Below are 20,664 nucleotides of genomic sequence, written 5' to 3'. Positions count from 1 at the left end.
CTGGACGTGTTCTTGCCTGCATTATGTTGCCATATTCCCCCCCCCCCCCCATTCTCTGTTAGGTGTAGCAAAATTCATCTTCTCCCCACCCCCAATATTCTTTGCCACTTATCCTCTAATTATGATTACATCACCCCTTTAGGGCCTTAACACGTACCTCCCTGCTTTGAGCCTCCCTGCTGGTCCTGAAATTCCTTGCTGCACATTTGGCTTCCTGCCTCCTTCCTCCCATGGCTTTATATCTTTGTTTTCCACACAAAAGAAATCTCAGTGGATTTCCTGTGCCTCCTTCTCATGCTGCTGCTCTTAAAGTGACCGAATTTCAGACTGCAATTGGGACATCTCTGGATAGCCAAGGAAAGCAGTCGACACGGAAGCAAACTACAGATTTCACCAACTCTTTTGGGGTGCTAGAATTCTGATTTGCTCAACCCACGTCAGGCAAGGCTGGTGGGATCCTGGTAACTGCCTCACCATTTCTTAATGCTCATTTTTCATTCCTGGTCTACTCCCCACAGCTTTCCAAGTCCATTGTGATCTCCATCCACTGTGCTATCCTCAGTCTTTGGTTCTATCCCTGTATCTTTCTTAAATCTTCTTGTTAGTCCCTAACGCTCCATCTCCTTAAACTCTGTACTCATGCCTGTCTCCTGCGCCTATCCTCACTCATATTCATTCATCTGTTTGATCAAATTTTCTATACAGTTCCTTTACTTTGCTCTCCAGCTGATTTGCTGTTCAGCATTTTAGCTCACTTCATCCTTCCCTCAAAATATTTGAAGAAGCATACGGACAGGCAAATGGCAGAATAAAGAGCTTTGGCATTTCACCGTGATCCTCTCTTCTAATGGGCATGTGCAACCCTTTAGCCCACGATCATACATTTTCCAGCAGGACCAGATATTTTGTTACAAAGGGATTCAAGACTGAGCACTTCTTAGAAGCACCACCCATGAAACTTCTACTGGTCCTAGGTAGGTAATTTTATTTCATGAATGGTTAAGTTGGATGTAAGAGACAAAACTGGTGGGCAGGGTGTGGAAATAGAGAAGAGAAAGTTTGGGAGATCCATGTGGGACAACCAAAGCACAGTAATAGAGTGTCCCTGGCATCTTCAAGTAGGACTGGGATGGACCAATGGTCTGAATCTCAAGTAGTTTCTCAGGTCCAGCTTTGGAAGTTGCTAGATTTGTCAAAACCACCTTGGCAAAGAAACTCTAATGTCTGCAGAAGACTGGCATGCATAGAAGTTGACGACAATAATCCCATGAGCTCAAATGAATTCTGACCTTGAGAAGACAGAAATGCTATTGCATTGGCGGCGGCAGTGGTGAATGTGAATATTATCCAGTTTGTTAAACCAAGGCCACATCTCACAGATGGCCAGATTCAGAAATAATAATAAGAGGTTTTCTGTAGGGAAGAAGCACATAAATAATGCATAATGTAATAGAGGAAGGGAACAGAATTATATATTTACAAAGTTGTATAATCATGACCTTTAAAATGTTTTTGGACATTATTATTCATAGAAAGCTACTTCTTGTTTTTCCTGCAGTAATTAATCTTGGACATAAAGCACTAAGATGGCGATTCAAATATTAGAAAGTAATATTAGGGTTAGGAGAGTATTGTCCAACAACTGCTTACTTTATGAAGTTTAGGCTGCAATCCTAAGCACCCTTAAAAGATAGTAAGCTCCCCTGAAGTTACAGGGATTTCGTCGGAGTAAATGGCTTGGTCTGTGTTGTTTGCATTCTGTTTCCTTTTCCTTTGTGTTAATGCATTTATTTATTTATTCAGAAAATAGATTTGCCACTCTTCAGGGGGAGAAAGGGAAGCTCAGAGTGGCTTATGTGAAATAGTAATAAAGGTTGCCATTATGGGGAAATGAATTTATACTTAATGTTTTCAAAAGCAAACTTTCATAATGCTGAAACCCGTTGCAATCACCAGACGTAAGGAGAATTTGAAAATCGGCCTGGGCTCCATTATCACACTCAAGATGAAGCAAATAGCTCAGATAGTCATACTGTAGCCTTGAAAAACGGGGAAAGTGTTCCGAAATGATACTGCTATTGTGTGTAAATGTAATCTTCCATGAAGTTACATTGTTGGACTAGGGCTATTAAAAAGTAATGTTAAAATGCTTGTTGCAGGGAGGGAGGTGTCCTGCAGATGCAAAATGTTTCTTGTCTCCTCTGTTGTGTTCTTTGGACTAAGAACTATTTGCCACTTTTGCCCTGTGCAGGGAAACATGGTAGAATTAAACACTTATAGTTTATTCAAAAATACCGTGGAGCCTTGTTTGATGTGCAGTATTTTTGTGTTTACTGAACGTACTTGAAGGCTGATGCTTTTCAAGACAAATCCACATACTTGAAAGCCTAGATATTTGAACTTAAATCATTCATTCAGCAGTTATAATTTTGTTTTCAAGCCTTGTTTTACAGGACTCTTTAGCAATAAGATTTTTCAACTTAATGGTTGCCTAAAACTGATTTCAGAACTCAAAGACAAAACTCACATTTCTTTTAAATTCCATTTAGTGTTCATGTCCACACTGCTGGACAGTAGCTACTCCTCCCAGAACTGTACCATCCCATGTGATGAGCGTGCAAAATGTGAAGTTCGTAATGGACGCCAAGGCTGTTTTTGTGGCCCAGGATTCAGTGGGCCCGGCATAGAGAAACCAGACAGAAATGGATGTTATGGTAAGCAAGCTAATATTCATGGAGTTCCTTACAAATCATTATTTATTTTATTTTATTTTATTGGGTTATCCTTAGCAATCTCTTCTTCTGACAACCTTGTCATTCCAGCATGATTTGTAGATGTAGACACAGGAAGGTCACATGATTATTTTAGACTTTGTTCCTGGAATTCCTGTATTTTTGAATGACTTGTGGAAAACTAAATTTGTCACCAAAGTATCTCCCTTTGCTAATGAGCTCAGGTAGTGAGCGTTGACAGGATTGGGACCCAGGTGGGACCTGTGAAAGAAAAAAGCCAGGGTGGAATGAGCATGCTCTGGGAAACCCTAGGGTTTGCAGAGTATGAGAAATATTTTTAAATATAATTAAGAGATTAATGTTCACACATATACATAGGTAAAAGGTAAAGGGACCTCTGACCCTTAGGTCCAGTCGTGGCCGACACTGGGGTTGCGACGCTCATCTCGCTTTATCGGCCGAGGGAGCCAGCATATAGCTTCCGGGTCATGTGGCCAGCATGACTAAGCCGCTTCTGGCGAACCAGAGCAGCACACGGAAACGCCGTTTACCTCCCCACTGGAGCGGTACCTATTTATCTACTTGCACTTTGACGTGCTTTCGAACTGCTAGGTGGGCAGGAGCAGGGACCAAGCAACAGGAGCCCACCCCGTCGTGGGGATTCAAACTGCCGACCTTCTGATCAGCAAGTCCTAGGCTCTGTGGTTTAACCCACAGACACACAAACAAATCAATGAGGAATTAGCATGCTCAGTGGCCATGGGGGGGGGGGTAGAGTCACTTGGAAATGAAAAGCAGAAAAGATGGGTTGGGAATGGAATAGAGTATTCTGGTGTGGGCTCTGGCTAGCTGGCTGGATGCCTGAGGCTAAATGGGGAGGTAGCACCAAAAGTCATGAGGAGAAGAATGTGTGCGGGGGGGGGGTTGCACAGCCTCAAAACTGTTCTTTAAAAAACTATAACAAATGAAGCCTGGGATAGCTCAGTTGGTAGAGACTTTTCACCTCAGAGTCATGGGTTCAAGCCCCACACTGGGTAAAAGATTTCTGCATTGCAGCGGGTGGCCCTTGTGGTCTCTTCCAACTCTGATTCTATATACAGTCATACCTTGGAAGTCTAACAGAATCAGTTCCGGAAGTCCAAAACATTCAGAAACCAACACGCAGCTTCTGATTGGCTGCAGGAAGCTCCTGCAGCCAATCGGAAGCCACAGAAGCCCCATTGGACGTTTGGGTTCCAAAAAACGGAATACTCACTTCCGGGTTTGCAGCCTTTGGGAGCCAAAACGTTTGAGTGCCAAGGTGTTCGGGAACCAAGGTATGACTGTATTTTGTATAAAATATTGAAAGGCTTGATTTATTTCGGTTGAAGATTGCTTCGGATATCCTACCGAGCCAACATCTCTCAAAAGAAATGTGGGGCTTTTTCAGTCTTCTATAACGACTCTCTTATTTGATGAAGTTCGATTGTTGGCATCATTTTGATGCATCTCCTCTTTCTTTGCTTCTTTTGAATAGAGCCCCGGATAGGAGGACTCAGGTTAGGAAGTCAGGATGGTCTCCGACTGTTGGTGTTGACCCCTCTCTCTTTCCCCTCACTTAAAGCATTAATTTTTGAGAGTTTGCCTTCATGTAGAATACCTGAGGGGATTTCACAGGAAGATCAAATGCAATGGATGAAAGTAGCTCACTTTCTTAGAGGGGTCCCACCAGGTTCTCACTGGATTTCACCTAAATAAAAATGGAAAGTGAAAAATGATGAGAGAAAATCCGCAGTGGGGGGTTCCATTCATACTTGCTCCACTGTTGTTTCCCTGCCAGAGCAAGCCTATTCTTTCTAATCAGACAAAAGTCACACCTTGTTCAATAAGGCCTGCTCCCAGAAAAGTGCCCAGAGGGTTGCAAGTTTTTCTGTCCATGACTCCCGAAACCATATTGACCCATTTGTTTTTAAATGTCAAGTGTTTTAGTTCTTCAGTATCTGTGAATAATAAATATATGGGGAGCTACAGGGATCCATTCCAGACATTCAAATTAATTGGGATAGAGCATGTTGCCCCTACACCCATTCCTTATCCATAAATACTGAAATAATTTCTATTTTCCATGAATACTAATACTCAACTATGCATTCCTAAGCAGACTTTTGCATGGACAAAAGAAAAGAGCCCCAAGGTAGACAAAATGGCCCTCCCAAAACACAATGAATCATAGAATTGTAGAGTTGGAAGGGACCCTGAGGATCATCTATTCCAACCCCCTGCAGTGCAGGAATATGCAGCTGTCCTGTACGGGGATCAAACCTGCAGTCAGGACCATATTCTAACCAACTGAGCTATCCAGACATGACAGGATCAAGGACAGAACAATAAAGCATCTAACTGTATTAATCCATCCCCTTGGGCCAAGTTTAGTCAACAAACACATGAAATAAAAATCATGGAAAGATAATTGAGTTTTAGGTTGCCTGTGTATTCATAGCTTCTAGAAATCTGATAGTGACAAAGGCATGTGGGGGGGGGGGGGATATTACACAAAATGATGCTGTTTCTAGTCAGCGTCATAGTCAGTCTAATCTCTGTTTATAACGGAAAAGGAGAGGACAATGACTATATTTGTGTGATAGCCTACATGGCTGACTGGAATGGATTTTATTGGAATGGAGTTACCCTGAAAGCAATTTTTCCTATCATGTTCCTGTCATTGAGAAACGAAAAGAAAAGAGCCCATCAAGTGATGAGTCTCTAATTTTCATGTGATCACATGAATTTGTTACTACTCCAAATCCCTTATTTTCACTACTGTGTGAAAGGAAAAGGGGGCGTCTTCTGTCACACAGCAAAAGAACTAACGCGAGCCAAATACATGCTGAATTATTCCATGAAACCAGGAATGACTGAGCTGTGCCCCTCCCGTCAGCATGGCCAATGGTCAGAGATTATGGGAGTTGTAGAGCATTGAAATCTGAAGCTCCTGGATTGTGGGAAGTATCAAACTAACATTAACAAATGTGATACATTACACACACACACACACAATGTGTTTTTTCCTTTAAAAAATGTTTAGGGGTACTGTCATTTTGATTCAAGAAAATCAACATTTTATAGTTCAAATCGGGGGAAATAAATACAGTAAATGAACAAAAGTACAAAGATTCACAAAATGCGTACCTCCCAGAACAAAGCACTGCATGCACACACACACGCACTGCTACTATAAAATTTAAGCATACAAAATCTGGCCTTTGAAATTTGCTGCCTCTGGGCAAATGGACACCTCTGGTCATTTCAAACCCTCTGCCCTGCCCAAGCCTGGCATGACGGGGGTTGGGATTGCTCTGGTAGTAGGTAGTGACTGGAGAAAAAGCCCTTTCAGTGGTGGCTGTGGGTACTTTCCCAAGGTTACTTGCTTTTAGGTGCTAGCTAGAGATTATTTCATTCTTCTCACACTACTTTAAAGGATGAATTATTTGCACTTACGGGAGTAAATCCCATTGAACTGTTTCTGTTTGCCTAGCCTTTTTTATTTTGGATATGTTGTGTTTTTTGTTGTTTGGTCACTGCTTTATTGTGGTTTATGGTCAAGAACATCTTCACTGGCTTTGGCAAGGTGAATCGTCTCCTGCATTAGAGAACTCCAGGACACCATTTTAAATTTCCCCACAGTACCCCATAGTGAGTTTCATAGGTTGGTGGCTCCCAGGACCAGCATCAGTGGTGGTCCCTGCCAGAGTTCATAAGCCCCAGCAGCTGCCCAAGCTTTCTGGGTGAAGGTGGGTAAGATAGTAGGAAATTTCTTTAAATGGTTTTTACTGAAAAATTTTCAGGAATTCCGGAGCCCCATTCGCATCTAGAGGTAAATGTAACTAGCAATGGCGCGTCTGCACATATGCACGTCACTTTTCGCCACTTCTGCACATGCGCGTGACGTCATTTTGAGCATCTGCGCATGCGCAAGTGGCGAAACCCAGAAGTAACGCGCTCTGTTACTTCCGGGTTGCCAAGGAGCACAACTCGAACGCTCTCAACTCGAAGCATATTTAACCCGAGGTATGACTGTATAGTGTCTCTGTTTTCAATTCATACTCTTTTCTACAGGTTGGTTACATTTGGTATGAGACATTGTTATCATAGGCATTGTGAGTTTGTGGAGGGAGAGGTGGAGGAAAGAAGGGGGTAATGTTATTTCCTCTTTTTGCATAGTGCATGTGTGAAGTTTTGTGTCAGCATCACGTGGATGGGTTCTTTATTCATTCGTTGGTTTTCATCGGTGGTGCAGGAAATATTCTCGGGAAGCAAAAAAAGGGCATTTTTTGAAGGCAGTGGATCGCACAACTCAGCTAATCTTCTTTGTAGTCTTCTAAGAGCATATTTACCATCTGCTTTTAATTGGATAAGATCTTAAAAGGATTAAAAGATAGTCAGGTTAGTTATTAGCTTGAAGCTAAAATAAGTGGAGCAATGCTGTGACTTAATGATATGTTAGATCTTGGAGTGTGAGTATTTCTCCTCTACTTTTTTCCTAGGAAGGGCTTCTGGAGATAAATGCCTGTTACTCTTCAATTTATAATGTTTGCTTGCTAGTACAACAGTCCTTCTGTTATCATCAATGCAGATTCTCTTTCATGTACGTATATAAGCCGCAGCTCGCCAAATGACACACACAGTGCAGGCATGTTAGTTAGATAGGTGGCAACGCTCACTGTTGCTGTCATTAGCAGCAATTTAACAATTTTGCACCTGTTCAGTAATAGCTGGCTTTTAATGATATCCTTAATGATGTTATTTAAATACCTCCCTTCTCCACTCTTAACTCTGGAGCTTTGTGTTGATATAATCAAGGAAGCTGTAGTAGCTATTGGTTTCAGAAGTAACATTCAACCTTTTTTAAACAAAGGATCTGTATGATTTTTTTGAAAGCAAAAAGAGGTTGAACCGACAGTTGTCAGTTTAATTCATTTAATGTGTATACTGCTATGAAACTGTTCTTTACTCGTTAAAGAGACAGTGATTCAATAACGCAATCTGTCTTCTCCAGATTGTCCATGAAATGGACTTTGTCGAGTAGGATAACTCAAGCAGGGAATGGGATCTAAAGTTCAATGTGTTGTGTCCCATGTTAATCTCATTCAGAGCAGATTCAGTGAAATGAAAGGGCATGACTAACATAGGCCCATTCATTGCAATGAGTCTCCTCTGAGTAGAGATGGAAGGATCTGTCTTTTTTGTTTCTCCGAGATTCTCATTTTTCCGATCTTAAGAACAGATCTCAACATTTTTGCAGCTAATAGCAAATTATATTTTAAAAATTATTGTGCAAGTTCTGCAGCACCATGCTGCAAATTTTTAAAAAGCATTTTTAATAAGGCAGTTATCAAAAATATAAAAAGAGCAGATGAAGCCAAAGACACCAGCAAAGGTCACATTTAAACAAATGTTGTAAGATGAGCCATGAATAAGTATATCCTAATCTTATTGTTACTCTTTTCATGTGGTGATTGCTAAAGTTGCCAAATGCACCAGGGAGCTATGGGTGAGTTTTCAGGATGGAAAGACTCCTGTTCAATGCTCTAGAAAGCCAACACTGCTCACAATATTGGGATAAATCAGGGGTGGAAAACCTTTGTCCTTCCAGACATTGTTGGACTACAACTCTCATAATCCATTGCCACTGGCTGTGCTGATTGGGGTTTATGGGATTCGGAGTCCAACATAATCTGGAGGGCCACAGGTTCCCCATCTCTGTCACACACAGTGGGGAAAACAAAGCCACCCAAATCTCATAGGTGCACATTTTTAAGAGGATTGCTGTGGATAATGTGTGTGTTCATGTGTGTGCTAAAAGCATGAAGAAAGCTGATGGTGATGTTGGATGTGAAAGAGGATGGTAAGGAGTCAGATGACGAATTCAGATTAGAGGACTGAGCCGCTTCTTTAAATTGCAATTATAGCTTTAGGTATGAATATAAACCACATCTAAATTACAGAGAAATGGAACTTCCGTGCAGCAGATAACCCACATCCAGAAAAATAATTCAGACTCCACTGAATAACAGTAGGTGACAAAGAAGCCAATTGAAATGCAATGTTTGGGAATTTCCCCTCCTATATTAGGGATAAAACGGGCTGACATACTTGCAGCTTTCCGGTACTGTTGTATAGTTTTACTGCTGGCTGCCTGATGACTGCTGACTGCCAATTTGTTGTTTCACTGGCACAATATTGAAGTAAACAGCATGATCACAGTGTTTACTTTAACTTTCTAAAATATGGCAGGACAATGAAGCTGAGCTGTTTGTTCTGCACAGGTCGGCAGGCAGGAAGGGGAAGAGACAATAGCCACAAGAATCCCTTGTAAACGTCAGTCGCAATTTACACTCTGAGAGATGAATCAATCTCCACACTAGCAGCTCATCCAGCTATCGTGAGGCTGCATAGTGCCATATGAAGTTGGGGCTCTGAAAAGCCATCGTGTGTCTCCTTTACAACTGCACAGCAATTATATTTGCCAGAGTTTTTGAAGTAATTGTACAGCCCGTGTATATGTAACCACAGCTGTCCTGCTGCAATGATTTCCCAGACACAGCAAAGATATTTTGAAAAGCACAGGCTGCACATAATACATGAAAACTCAGAACTCCCCCCCCCCATTCCAAATACCAATCAAGTCAGTTTATCTAACTCTGTTGTTGTTTAGTCGTTTAGTCGTGTCCGACTCTTTGTGACCCCATGGACCAGAGCACGCCAGGCACTCTTGTCTTCCACTGCCTCCTGCAGTTTGGTCAAACTCATGCTGGTAGCTTTGAGAACACAATCCAACCATCTCGTCCTCTGTCGTCCCCTTCTGCTTGTGTCCTCAATCTTTCCCAGCATCAGGGTCTTTTCCAGGGAGTCTTCTCTTCTCATGAGGTGGCCAAAGTATTGGAGCCTCAGCTGCACGATCTGTCCTTCCAGTGAACACTCAGGGCTGATTTCCTTAAGAATGGATAGGTTTGATCTTCTTGCAGTCCATGGGACTCTCAAGAGTCTCCTCCATCACCATAATTCAAAAGCATCAATTCTTCAGCGATCAGCCTTCTTTATGGTCCAGCTCTCACTTCCATACATCACTACTGGGAAAACCATAGCTCTGACTATACAGGCCTTTGTTGGCAAGGTGATATCGCTACTTTTTAAGATGCTGTCTAGGTTTATCATTGCTTTTCTCCCAAGAAGCAGCCGTCTTTAAAATTTGTGACTGCTGTTAGTTAATATCTAACTTTAAGATCTCTCAAAACTCAGCACTGGGTTTAGGGCAGCGTGGGCAGTTCCCACGTACAGGGTGCCTAGCCATGGAAGCACAAAAGTAGTAGGTATAATAATAATTATTATCATCATCATCATCATCATCATTATTACTATACAGGTACCTACGGAAAAGATCCATTAAAAAGCAACTGCACCCAAATGAATTACAGAAATAAGAAATATTTAGGAGGGAAGCCACAAAATTTTGTCCTCACTCATATGCCATATTACCAAAGTCCGCCCCTGCAAAACTTAATGTGTTAACTGATTCCACTGGAAGACAATGTGTTTTCAGCAGCTATTAAAATAGTGCTCTTCAAATTCCTGAAGGACTGTTGCCTTGTAAAAAGGCAAAGACTTGTTCTCTCCTACTCCAGAAGGTAGGGCTATATATAATGGGCCCTAAGTTATAGGAAGGTCGATTTCAATTGAGCATTAGGATAAATTTATTGACAGTTTACACTACAGTGTAACCAATTAGTTGTAGGGGTGATGGCTTTGCCGTAGCTGGAACGTCAAAAAGCTGGACCTCTTTGCCCTAGCTTAGATCTTCAAACAGAGATGGATAGCCAACTGTTGGGGGTGCTCTGCATTGAGGAGGATGGCCTACAAGACCCCACCCAACACTATGATCACATATACACCATATATTTTAAGCACCCGGCTTCCCCCAAATAATCCTAGGAACTGTAGTCTGTTAAGTGTGCTGAGAGTTGTGGGGCAAACTATAGTTTACAGAATTCTTTGGGGGCATGCCATGTATTGCATGGATGTGATCTATGTCAAAGTTATATATTTAATGTACATAAAATGTATGTTTGAATTCATTGTATTTGGAATGCTCTAAAGAGGTTACCTTTAAAAAGTTTCACTCTGGCAGAAGCTGATCTGAATTAAGCTAGCTGATGACTCATCACTGGAAACAGGAGCAGCAGAGCTCTCACAGAAGGAAGCTGAAACTTGAGAAGTCAGTGTGTGCTTGTTGGTGATGGCTAGTTTTGCAGACAAGCTCTTCAATGCTGAACAAGCTTGGACTGCAACAAAATGGAGAATGGAAGAAGCTGAGAGCAAAAAAAGAACAACACATAAACATGAAAGAGATTCAAGCAGATACTTTGCTTTTGTCCCTGGCATAACTATTTTGAGTATTAGGACCCAACTGAATCAATAAAAAAATAAGTATTTCAATAAGTTGACTAGTTATGATAGAAAATAGTAGGATTCAAATATTTTTGTTCTTTAATTTGTATGTGTAACCAGAACTCAGTGATATACATACCAAGTATATTTTCTTAGAGCACATAAAGAATATGTTCTAAGATCTTGAAGGATCTAAAGATTGTAAGGTAAGAAAACATTCTCTTTCTGCATGACTTCCCTGGGAGAGCCTCTACCACTCGGTGCAGATGATGCTAAGGCAGAAGGACCACACTGGTGTGACTCAGTATCAAGCAGCTCTTAATACCGTCTTTCTATGATATGTCTGGTCTTTCTCTTATGAGAAACATGTGGGCTGAATGTCTAACCTAGCTCACATCACCTTAGCCTGAGGTTACAAGCTGGTTCCTGCAAAGTCTGGCCCGAGGCATAGCTCCACAGCATGGAACTGTAAAAGCATTCCGAAAGCTAGTGATTATGGAGGCTCTTCACACTAATTCTCTTCTCAACCTGAGTTCAGACAGACTCTTGTAAGGGTTCCCTGCATGCTTGGAATTTTATCAGCATCTACAAAAAGAGTTACAGTTGAGAAGGCGGCCCTCAATAGGTCAATTAGAACATTCCCTTCTTGGAACACAAAAAGGGGACAATTTGATTTTATAGCAGTCTTCTGATTTTGACTCAATAACTGCTTACCAGTGAAGGAACACACAGCAAAGTGGTTTATTAAATATGAGGCAATAAGTCCTGCAAGATAACCAAGTGATACAAAGACTGACTCTCCCTTTCTTTCTTTCTTTCTTTCTCTCTCTCTCTCTCTCTCTCTGTGTGTGTGTGTGTGTGTGTGTTTGTTTTACTTTTTTAAAACCACATCTTCAGGAAGTTTAGTAGCAATGGTTCTTTTAGATAACATTGAAATAAAAACAGAGTCCTGAACTACATAAAGGCCTCTTATGATTTTTATCATAATAAAACACAGGATTACCAAAGTGCAGTAGTCATTCCCACTCTCTTTCGCTTAATTAAACAGCCTGGCTAAGCCACAGCTCTGAGTTTCAGAAAAGCAAATTCTTAAGGTTTGGAGCGAGTTACTTTGTCCCAAGTTCTTCTAGTTCTCATAGTTCTTAACCCAGGAAATGTTTTCAAGACGAGGCCTAGAGATGAGGAAGAAATTCAATTCAGTTTGCATAAAGACATATACTAGGGTAAAGATTGCATTAAAATGCATATATATATGGTAAGAACATACAATGCATTTTTGTATCATGAAAAAACAGCTTAGTGAAAATATACGTTAAGCAAAATCGCATACAGAATTTTGTATATTTGGAGAGATTTGCACTAAAATGCTGGTTGATTTTCATGACAATTTTTTGAAAACAAATGGCACAAACTGATGTGGAAATGTAGTGAACAGAGGGGAATCATAATTGACAGGGCCACTTATCCCTAAAAAGAGCACAGGAGTACCCCTTCAGGTTTAAGAATTTGGGTGATGTTTACTTTTGCAGAATAGGTAGAACAATCCAGTTTCCCTCATAGGAAACTAGATAGGCTGAAAAAGTCAAGTTTATTTTTTGCACTCACATTATTTATGAAGGGACCCTTGCACAAAATTAGAAGCCAATGATAACTGCACAGTGAAAGTTGGTTCATTAGCCTTGCAACACAAAGGAAAAACAAGGTGTGTGAGTTGGGAACCTCAGGCCTGGGAGCTGAATGAAGCCCCCCAAGCCTCTCCATCTGACCTGGGGTATTTGCCTCAGACCACACTCCCTTCCCAATCACTTCTTCTACTGGCCTGGCTTCACACCCTCTTTGAATGTTTCTGCTTGGCTGGAATGTGTCCTTGAAATTGGCTCCACTTTTTTGTGGTGATGGGTTGCGGTCAGGCCTCCTGGCCACCCCACTCAGCGGGCAGGACAGCATCCCGCGTCATGCTGTGGGAGACCGCCGCCACACCATGTAGCCAGGTGGCCAATCAGGTCGCTTCAGGGGCGTGGCCGGGGCCGATTTAAGCTGTGACGCAACTCTGAGGCTTCCCTTTCAGCCTCGCGCATTAACAATAACTTAAAATTCTATGTCCTTGTGTCTTTATTCTCCTGGGGGTGGCTTGGGGGCCTTGATACGCAACTCTAATATTGCCTCTTGCTTCCAGATAGATGACAGTCAGTGTAGAAACTAGTCTACTGAATAAAAGGTATCATGTGGATTTATGATTCTGCCCACTTTTGTCTCTGCCCCACACACTTCTGGCATGTGAAAAGTTTTCCATCTGAGAATGTGGCCCTCAGGATGAAAAAAGCTTTCCATATTACTTATCCAATATTGAAGCTTATTCTTGAAGATATGTTGCTTCTATTGAACTAAGAAGGAACAATGCTAAGAATGGTTGGATCTGCCTATTTTGGGCTATGGCTCCACCTACTGTTGGCCTTCCTCTCTCCTACCCTACCAGTCCCAATGGACACTAACTACCACTGCCTAAATGATAAGCAATGTCTGAGTACAGGTTGCAATTTAGACTCAGTAGCCACCATTAAATAAAATAGTTTTAGATTTGACTTTTAAAAAATGAATGACTTGCAATTTAGGGAATCCAGGGATGGGGAAGTAGATATTTTTCACTACATCCTCACTTTAGAAATTAAATGTTGTTTTTGAATGTTAATTTTCAGATGTCTTCGTTCCTCACACCTACCCCTTGCCAATTACTACAAACATTTCTGCTTTCTTCAATTTATTTTTTAAAAAATATTTATTACTTTTCCGACACACAAAGAAATAAAAAAATTAAACACACAAAACAATAAAAAAATACAATACAACACAGAAACACTACATAACACATTAAAACCAACAAAACAAAACAAAAACAGTTTAAAAAACATCAAACAATTTCCATATCTTATCTTTCATTCACTTATTTCAGTGACCTCCTCACACCTCCCTTTTTGTATTCCACTTCTGTTGATTGTTTCAGCAATTCCTTTCCATCTTCCTCTACTTTCTATCCTTTAATTATCTTAACAATTTCTAACCTTATTTTTCCCTTTAATACTCTATTAATCTATTTATACTTAATTCCTTATAGCATTTCTACTAAAGCCATATAACTTCATTCCAACATTTTTCTAACATTCATTAATTTTACAATATTTCTATAAATAGTCTTTAAACTTTTTCCAGTCTTCTTCCACCGACTCTTCTCCCTGGTCTCGGATTCTGCCAGTCATTTCCACCAATTCCATATAGTCCATCGACTTCATCTGCCATATCTTATATTTTATTCGAGGCTTCTTGCCCTGCCAAACAATATCTTTCTGCCACTTCTTGAAACAGTCCATCTTATCCAAAATTTGCAACGTTTGAAACAAAAACAACATCCTTGGCAGCACATTCATTTTTATCACAACAATTCAGTCTAACAATGATAGCTTCAAATTTGTCCATATTTGTAGATCCTTTTTCACTTCAGTCCAACATTTTTCATAATTATCCTTTAATAAATTCACATTTTAACAGTCATGTTAACCCCTAAATATTTCACTTTCTTAACCAATGTTAGTCCTGTCTCCTCCTGAAACTTCTCTTTCTCTTTCTCAAATTCCTGTGTAAAAAAGTCTATCAAGCTTTCCTTCTCCCATTCAGGTAAAGCTCTGATCCTCAAATTCGTCTGTTTTTCTTTAAGTTCAATCATAGCAAGCGTCAGCTTATGTTCATCAAGTTGCCTCTGTAGGGCTGAGACTCTCTCTCTATCCAATTGTGTTACTTTACATTCAGCCGCGACGGCTTTCTCCCTGGCTTCCTCCGCAGTCTGCCGTATCAGAGTAGATTCCTGTATCAATTTCTGGATAGTTTCTGTATTGGTGTTCACCTTTTGTCCCAAATTATTTATACTTTCCGTTGCAACATCCACTTTCTTATTAAGCTGTTCCAATGAATCGTTTATCTTACCTAATGCAGCCACTAAAACCTCTTCTGTTGACATTCCTATTGGTTGTGCTTGTACTGATGCAGAGGCAGCAGCAGAGGAAGCAGGAAGGCCTGATGCTGAACCTCTCCTGGGTTGCTGCCAAGTCCTCCCAGACCTTAATGTTTTTTCAGCAGTTAGCTGATCTGTTTTTTCCTTTCCATTTGCCATAACACTTAAAAGATTCAAGGTCAGTCCCAGAGTCTCACAATTTTTTATCTTGCAGTTGGAAATTCCCCTAGCCCAACTCTTGTAAAACAACCAGTTTCATAAGCTTCTGCTAAGGGGAAACAGTTTCTATTTATGTTATTTTATATTAATCAATAATGTCCTCTTTTAGACACAGTTCAAACAATCCAAAGTTAGTTTCAGTTTTCAGTTACTTTTACTCCTTTTTAGAAACAGCCGGAGACAGTAGAAACAATGTATTTCTCTTATTTAGCTAGCTGTCAGTGAACATTCTAAGCACTGTCAATGGACATTCCAAAAGACGTCAGTCCTACTAGCAGCCCGTTTCCAGGGTCAGAGCGGTGGTATTCTAGCTCTCTTCGCTCTCTCCTGCAGGCATACACAGTCCACAACTTCCCCCCCTCTTTCCTGCCTCCAAGGGGGGGTTAAATGTTCTTTACCGATGAAAATTTGGTCTTTTACAAAAGGCTTCCCAAGGCTTCAGCTTGCAGCCTCATTGCTTCAGTCTATTTACAAAAGGGGGAGGTGGACTTCCTGTATTGAACCTCCCCGTTTCGATGCCAAATTATACTTTTAAAAATCCAATTCTCCCACTTCAGCTCTACTCACGGGTAATTAGAGTCAAATTGTCCACAGGAAAAAGTCAGCACTCTCCGGCAACAGCTATGCGGCTTCGCTTCGTGGAAGAAGCAGACGATTCGAAGCACCGTGCCACTCACCCCACGTCGCTCCGGACCCCCGAAACTGGGTTCCCCGCGAGTAGGGGAGGCGCAAAGGGTGCCCGCCGAATCCCACGTTCACAGGCTTCTCCCACCTGTGATTTTTTGCGGGTCTCCGCCTTCGCCGTGGCGGCCAGACCCAAATTCCCACGGGGCAAATCCCTCCCAATCAGAGGGATTCCACCATTGCCGGTGGCGCCAACCCGGAAGTCCTGCTTTCTTCAATTTAACTTAATGTACTTACATTGCCACAACATGAGGGATTGCACATTTGCAATGCCATATGAATCCTGTTAGTCTTGTAGGATTGGCACAGTTCATCCACCTACAGGAGAAGCTAGTGTTGCTAAAGCATTCTTCACCTACAACTGCTTTTTCAGTTTGAGTATAGAGTGAAGTTGAAAAAGAGTCTTCCCTAAATTTGCCCTTTTAAGCTGCGGTCCTAAATACATTAACTAGGACAGGGGTAGCTACTATGCTTCCCCCTTCAGATGTTTTTGGACTCCAATTCCCATCAACACCAGTCAACATGTTCAATGACCGGGATTACTGAGAGCCATAGAACAACAACAACTGGATTCTGAAAGGCATCAGTGCTGACTTCCCCTGAACTAAGAAGTGAGTCATATCAAACACGGTAGGACTTCAAAACACAGGGATGCTCTGCTCATTATTCTGCTGCCATAGAAGCATTCTAAATTGTATAACAAGACATGATACAGAAAAGCCAGTTCCTGCTTCTTTGAAAAGAACCCACAATTTTCTATAATCGTTCTGCTATTCGTATAGATTCAAGCACATCTCTGTAATTCAACATCTTTAACCTTTTGCCAATTGTTGTTCCATTTCCGAAGGGAAGTGTCTGTTTTCTACTTCTTGAGTCAATCAGATTAAGTTTAAAGAGGATGTTCTAGGATTTGCTTAAGAAATCATAAATGTATTAACCGAACATCCGGTTTATCTTGTACCTACCTGAGAAACATATTGTTCCATTGACAAGTAGCAGTGTAAAGAAGAGCCATTTCAATGTCCGTACGCAGCAAGTAGTACTATTTCCCTAGTTTCCAGATCTGAAATGAAGTCAATGGGTGTGTAAGCAGAAGGTGTTGTGCATGCTCATTTGATTGTATGTGCAAGAATACAGTTTTCAAAATATCTATGAGCAATGAACTCATTCTCCAAATCCCTATCCTGCTGCAGCCAAAATGGCAAAATTCACCCAGATGCCATTTTTACACCTGAAAATCAGGGCATGTCAGGAATTTTCCTGACATATGGCAAGCCTAACCATCCACATACAAAGAGAAGGCATCAGCATACTCAGGGGAACCCTGATGTTTGCAGAAATGCAAAATAAAACAAAATAAAAATCGAGAAGGAAAAAAATATGGGGGTGTTTAAAAACCCCAAAATCCTAATGATGACTAAGAATGCTGAGTGGCTACAGATTGCTAACTGTTTGTCAGGGAGAGAAAGGGGAAAATTGAGGGGCAGAAGGAATGGAGTTGAGTATTCTCAGAAGAGTGTGCTTGTCTGGAACCCTGAACAGGAGCACTGTTCCACTCTGAAACATATTCTTGAAGGTGCCACTTTTTTTTTCATAAAGCAACTTTTGATCTTCAAATATGACTGCCAGTTTCAAAAGGAGAATACAGTGGTACCTCGCAAGACAAAAAACTCACTAGATGAAAGGGTTTTTTGTTTTTTGAGCTACTTCGCAAGACGATTTTCGCTATGGGCTTGCTTCGCAAGACGGAAACGTCTTGCAAGTTTGTTTCCTTTTTCTTAACACCGTTAATACAGTTGTGACTTGACTTCGAGGAGCAACTCATAGAACGCAGTGTGGTAGCCTTTTTTGAGGTTTTTAAAGACTTTGGTGATTTTTGAAGCTTTTCCAAAACTTTCCCGACACCGTGCTTCGCAAGACAAAAAAAACCGCAAGACGACAAAACTCGCAGAACGAATTAATTTCGTCTTGCGAGGCACCACTGTATAAATTTCTTAGCTAGCTGTACTCCACACTATACCACCTGAAGGCATTTTTCAAACCTGGATGCACTAGGTTCTTATGCTTTAAACAATGATCTAACACAGTGTTATTGGGCTACTGTACAGAGTACCACCACCTCTTTCTTTGATGCTCATGGTAGTCACTTTGTGCTGGCTCCCACATTACATTTATCAAGGTATGTGTACCAGCACACCATCCCCCCCCCCCAAAAAAAGCACAGCCTATGCATGAGAGGTAATTGGAGTTTGCCCAAAACTTTTCCTAACTAATCCACTTAATGGCACTCCTTTTTCTTGTTTTGAGATGGGGCTTGATTTGGGGTTATGCATAGACTCTTCTTCTAAAAGCTCATTTCCAAGACCCTTTCTCTTTGCCACATCCTCTAGCCATCTCCCACTACAGCTTGAACATGCCACCTATCAGAACTTTGGAGAATTATAGCCTACGGTTTGAAAAGACAATACACAACTTGTGGAGTAGGCAGTGTCTAATACAAACTGATTCTGTGGCAATGGTAGCTGCAATAACGGGTTCTATGTATACTGGAAGGTCAAAGGAAACAATAGATGTTTGGAACAAATTTGTTCTTTCACCTTGAACTCTTCTCATAGTGTGGGAAGGAAACTGCTGGTTTTGTTTTGCTTGGAGGATGAGGAAACTTAATAATCTGCCTTCGTTGTTGAAAAGTGGGATCTTATGGGAATTACTTCAGTTGCATGATAGCCTATGTAAGAGTTTGGAGTATTCATGTCATCTCATCACTTACGATAAACATAGAAGAACAGAAACTCGGGGCTGTATTTATTTTCAATAGATTCAGTACAGATTTCCTTATATTGATATTAACGAAAATACACAACCCTCTACTGCATCCAGAATGCTTTATATTTCTTAATGGATTGAGTCATGCAACCATTGAGTTAAAAGGGTCTAAAAACTACCTCATCTTTTCATTGTGAAAGGGCAGCAGGTCTATCACCTGTCCTCCATCTCATCTGTCCTCATCCACCCTGGCTTAGCTCTGTCCTTAAATTCGGTTTATCCTGGCTATAGTTTCCTCCTCGGGAAGACTAACTGTCATGAATAAGGTTTATTGTGGCCATGCTGCTTTCAGTTTGGTCACATTTACCCCCACCCCCGCTGTATGGCAATAGCAAGAGAATAATTGGCTGTAACTTGTTTGATCCTCTCATTTTTTTGAGTACTTTAGTGACTCTTTTTGATAGCCACTGTAGATCCCTGCAGACTTCTGGAAAGAGATGCAAACAGTGGCTTGTTTGATTTACGCAAGGTTTTAATTAATTATATGGTTTTAAAAACACCTTTGCCTCCTCCATGTGTGTCGTTTCACCACTGCGGAGATGATTAATGGGTTCTTTTCTTTTTATGCTTGGAGTGGGTGTAATGTTGTCTGAATTTGGTGTAGGGCATAGATCACATGAAGACAGCATACACACAGCTTGCACACACACAAAAATTTGTACACAGATAGTTCGTGGAGGTCAAGGATGGAGCACGCTATCCCAAGCCCCGTCCACTCATTGATTGCATCAGGACTTTAGCCCTCTCTACAGGACTATATCCATTGCAAGATACATATGGTCAGTCTTTAAACAGCCTGTTAAAAACAATGAAACTCAAGCTTAAATCCACATGTACAGAACAGTTTTGTACAAGCCAAAGTGAGAACTCAATTCTTTTTGTTATGATTTAATGTTGCACATTTGTTACCTAGACACAAAGATCTTGTTTTTGCAAGAAGGAAAATGAAACTTGGCCCCAAAACACACACCACAATAAATGGCTATTTTCTCCCAAACAGTTGAATCCAATCTTTGCTTATTTTAAAGGCAGCCATGTAATGGGTGCTGCAATTTGAAAGAATAGCTCGAGTGGCTATGCAGCGGTTTTGATGCTTTATTCATAATGAAGGCTGTTCACATGGCCAGCCATCTAAACAAGTTATTTTGAGAGTGGACATAAGCTTCAGCAGTGACTAGCATATATCTTTATTTAATATATGTTTCTTGCAAAGAGCCTAGATTTCTTTGGAAAGAAAATGTGTCTCATACCAGCTTTGCTCAGAGAAGGGAAGAGGAATGACTCAGACAGCAAGGTCACATTGTTGCTCGCTCAAAAAAGTAGCAAGGGGAAGATTATTTCTGAAATCACATCCTGGACACTTAAGTGAAAGAACAGATGCTTTGCTATTCCACTGGCCCTGGCACATAACACTCATACAAAAAGGACAATTGTGCTGACATTGATCTATTCAAAAAGGAGTTCACCAAAACAGAATAATATAGCCTAGGTAATGTAACTTCTGATTACCTATAGCTCCTTCAATTCACTTCTATTACTAATGATATTCATAGTACTTTTTAATGTGCAGTGTTTTGCAGCTTTGGAGGGAGAGCTGCGTCTCAGTGGTAGAACATCTGCTATGAACACAGGTTCCAGTATCAACCCCCCAAAATATCCAGATAGAGCTGAGAGAAAGCCCTGTCTGAAATCTGGAGTGCTACTACAAGTCAGTATAGACAATATTGAGATAGATGGACGAATGGCCTGACTCAGCATTAGACAGCTTCCTATGTT

At 41.0% G+C, this 20,664-nt stretch overlaps 1 protein-coding gene across 2 annotated transcripts in view; it reads left to right on the top strand.

Moving 5' to 3' along the window:
- Positions 1-264: 264 nt before the first annotated feature.
- Positions 265-20,664, top strand: part of ADGRL4 (adhesion G protein-coupled receptor L4) — a 94,746-nt gene continuing 74,346 nt past the window's right edge. For both annotated transcript variants that reach the window (XM_081008625.1, XM_081008624.1), the window contains exons 1-2: positions 265-974; positions 2,550-2,714. In XM_081008625.1, coding sequence (XP_080864751.1) covers positions 848-974; positions 2,550-2,714 — 292 coding nt within the window. In that variant the 5' untranslated portion in view covers positions 265-847. The remainder of the gene's footprint in view (positions 975-2,549; positions 2,715-20,664) is intronic.

Source organism: Podarcis pityusensis, assembly GCF_964106645.2.
Source record: "Podarcis pityusensis genome assembly, chromosome: 6".
Lineage (NCBI taxonomy): Eukaryota > Metazoa > Chordata > Lepidosauria > Squamata > Lacertidae > Podarcis > Podarcis pityusensis.
This window is presented reverse-complemented; position numbering and strand designations above follow the sequence as displayed.